Source organism: Haliotis rubra, unplaced genomic scaffold, assembly GCF_003918875.1.
Source record: "Haliotis rubra isolate DU_JTF1 unplaced genomic scaffold, ASM391887v1 Scf501, whole genome shotgun sequence".
Classification (NCBI taxonomy): Eukaryota; Metazoa; Mollusca; class Gastropoda; order Lepetellida; family Haliotidae; genus Haliotis; species Haliotis rubra.
This window is the reverse complement of record NW_025767193.1, coordinates 757,113-760,958: the sequence shown is the minus strand read 5'-3', so window position 1 is coordinate 760,958 and position 3,846 is coordinate 757,113. Positions and strand designations below refer to the sequence as shown.

Sequence of the window (3,846 nt, the reverse complement as noted above, 5' to 3'; positions counted from 1 at the left end):
TCAGAGAGGAAATTAAGGACAGTATCAACATCTCCAGAACCACCCTCATCATTGCCCTCCATGAGATGGGGTTCAAGTACAAAGCCTGTGGTGATGACAGAGCTGTCTTCAGGGAGAAGCACTCTATTGTGGCGATAAGATCCTCTTACTTGAGAACTGTGGCAGAATACCGTTCCCTTGGCTTCCAGATAGTCTACCTGGATGAAACTTGGGTCAAATAGAACCATTCTACAGACTATATGTGGTTACCTACAGACGGACAGAGAGCCCCCCATGGTACCATCTGGGAAGGGCAACCGAATGATTGTACTGCATGCAGGAAGCCGGGACAAAGGATTGATCGACGGTTGCGAATTGGTCTTTGAGGCAAAGAAATCAAGTGGAGATTACCATCAGGAGATGAATGGAGGTGTCTTCATGGATTGGATGGAACATCAACTTTTGCCCAATCTTGATCAGCCCACTGTCATAGTGATGGACAATGCCAGCTACCATAATGTGAGGGAACCCGGGAGCATCACACCGACAATGAGCAGCCTGAAGAAGACGATGCAGGATTTCCTCACATCGTGTGGTGTTCACTACAGACCGGCAGACACAAAGATACAGCTGATGGAGAAGATCCACATAAACAGGAAGCCCATTCAGTACACGGCCGACGAGCTGGCTGCTCAACATGGTCACGTTGTGTTACGTTCACCCGTGAGACATTGTGAACTGAACCCAATGGAACTTATCTGGGCAAACTGTAAGGGGTTCGTTGCGAGGAACAATTCTACTTTCAAGCTCTCGCACGTAAAGGAGTTGATTCATGCATCGTTTGGCAGGATAACCTCTGAAGTGTGGCAGACGGCAGAGGACCACGTCCTTGACATTGAACGGAAGTACCGTCAACGTGACGGAGTGGACATCAGTGTTGTTGCACCTGTTGTGATCCAAGTGCATGAGGACACGGATTCAGACTCAGATTCGGATTAAATGTTCTAATGGTCTTCATTCCAACGTCTGTTATATTTGATTAAAATGTGTACTGAGCATCAAGTTTATGTGTCGTTCAAGCAGTTGGTTTTATACACATCAGACCATCATAAATTTACTTTGATTAATTGATTATTTTCATACAGTGGCTTTTCAGTAAACAGACAGCAAAATAAAAAAAAGTTATCATTGCTCATCTGATTCTACTTCGACATAGCCAGATCTGCTCGCTGACAATATATATGTTTTAAAGAAGTTACACCAGTGACTTGGTTAAGTCTTTGGCCAATGTTCACAGCTGGGTTGAATTGACAAAATTACATATGACATATATATTTGCGATGAAATATACTGTTGACATACAAAACATTTAAATAAAACGTTGCACGTGGCTACAATCAATGGATAAAATAACACAAGTGCTGGGATTCTTTCTAATGCACAATAATTCGTATGTTTCTTTCAACACGCACGCGCACACACACACACACACACACACACACACACACACACACACACACACACACACACACACACACAATCCTTTACTCAACCAATACGTATACTATACGTACAGTCCGTTTTACCGATGAATTGCAATCTAGCTCGAGAACTAATAAACCTATAATACTCAATGAAACGATGATCATAATCATATCATCAGACCAACTCTTTGGGTTTTTTCCAGAATTTATGTCCTTCAAATAAAAGAGTTGTTTAACAAACTATCATTCAAATATTGACACAGTTCACTATTTGTTACGAGGGAGGAGCGCAGAGAAAGGGACAGCCGGGTGTGCGAGAAAGGATGGGGACGGCACATCACAGGTTCATGAATCAATAACTTTGTCGGCACTTGTGCACGTGGTTCTCAAACACCTGGCTGTCCCTTTCTCTGCACTCCTCCCTCGTAACAAATAGTGAACTGTGTCAATATTTGAATGATAGTTTGTTGAATAATTTTTTTATCTTTAGGGCTTAAATTCTGCAAAAACCACACAGAGTTGGTCTGATGATATGATTATGAGCATCGTTTCATTGAGCAGTTTATGGTTATTAGTTTTCGAGTTAGATTGCAATTCATCGGTCTACTTTTGCGCCAAACGGACTGAAGACATATTCAACATTCTGAAGACAAAAATCTACTGAGATGACCCCTCACCCGAGCGTGTGCTCAGGTGTCAATTTCACCTGTCGATACCGTGCATGCTGATGACATCATACAGGCAGTTAATGTTTGTTTCAAATAACGTTCCACTACCCCTTATTTTTTCTAAGTTTTTGATATTTTCATCTGTAAAAACACATTTCAAGACATGTCTCAAAATTTATTCCCTCGGTCTACATTAGGTAGACGTTTGTTACACTGATATTTGTTATTTCAGTAACTCTCATATCTCTTAATTTTTAATGACAGTCAAAAAGCATTTTTCTAGCATTTCCGACAGTACTATAGTTATGCTCATACTGCTAACAATGACTAGCACACCACATTATTACCCCGGATAGCGTAAGCTGCCTGTTATGAAGATTATAGTCACATGACTTATCCCACCGGGTACCCACTTCCTGCTGGGTGAACATAGGTAATTTTGAGAACTCACTTGCCTAAGTGGAGACCACATGTATCACATGTTATTCGTCACGGTCATCCATCCAAGGACTCTCTGTGTCCAACATTGCTAAACTGATTTGTGACCTGAGCTCTGTGCACAGGACCATTCACACCACTTTGAGCTGTTCCTGTTTGAAGCATACCTTGCATTTCTGCAAGTACCGGCACTGCGTAAACGTTGTTTACAGCTAAACAGGTGTGGTTTAATGAGTGAGTGAGTTAAGATTTATTTAAACTAAACTCGGCTTAAGCCACATCGTGACTACAACAAGTCATACACTGATAATAAATAACGTTATATTATAAACTCTGTCGACAAGGGACAATAAAAACTAGATTATCGCAGATAAGGATATAAAACTAGCATGTAAATTTACAATTATACCGCAATGCAGGACTATACAATAATAAAAAAATATAGTAATGGGTTGGGACTAAGGGGATTTATACTAATCCTTCAGTTGTTGGTCATTTATCCGCAAATTCGCCAAACATTAAATGAACATACATGAATATTCTTCGATTAAAAAGACGAAGGATGAAAATTACTTTGTATGAAATGGGACTTACTGTGGTTTTGTGAGCGCTCGATAACTAAACAAGCGTTACATGTAATATATGTTATATACTAGGCACATAAAGAAACTGTGCATACAAAAATTTAAAATCTAAATTTATCAAACCTGTGTAGACACATAAGGATTAAAACTCAGAGATTAGTGACATGTATCCAACATGCATGCACGTGCCACGTTCCGTGACGTCAGTGGGTTCGTCCTTGAGACGTTGTAATACGTTGTTGCACGTGCATTCCGGGAAAGAGAAACAGAGCAAATGAATGCCACACAATACTGTCACTTTGGAAAGCTCAACCCCTGCCCTTGCGAAATCATGTCCGCAGACCCTTGTGTTGGTGGAGAAATGTTGTTTTTACAGATGAGTCAAGGTTTAACATTTCCCATAGTGATGGACGTCAACGTGCCTATAGACGCGTGGGAGAACGTTATGCACAGGCACAGGTGTCTAGGAGAGGAATCGCTTTGGTGGTGATTCTGTGATGATTTGGGATGGAATAAAAGCACGCCAAAGAGCTCCTTTGGTGATTGTTCAGGGCAACTTAACTGGTGTGGGCTACAGGGATCAGATTCTTCGACCTGTGGCAATTCCTTTTCTGCAACGTCATGGCCCTGGGTTAACATTCCAACAGGACAATGCCCGCCCTCACACGGCAAGGGTTGCTATGGATTTCTTGC

At 41.4% G+C, this 3,846-nt stretch overlaps 1 protein-coding gene across 1 annotated transcript; it reads left to right on the top strand.

Moving 5' to 3' along the window:
- Nucleotides 1–273: 273 nt before the first annotated feature.
- LOC124291904 lies at nt 274–978 on the top strand. Its single transcript, XM_046728972.1, has one exon. It carries the CDS (start codon nt 274–276, stop codon nt 976–978), a length of 705 nt encoding a protein of 234 aa, XP_046584928.1.
- Nucleotides 979–3,846: the final 2,868 nt, after the last annotated feature.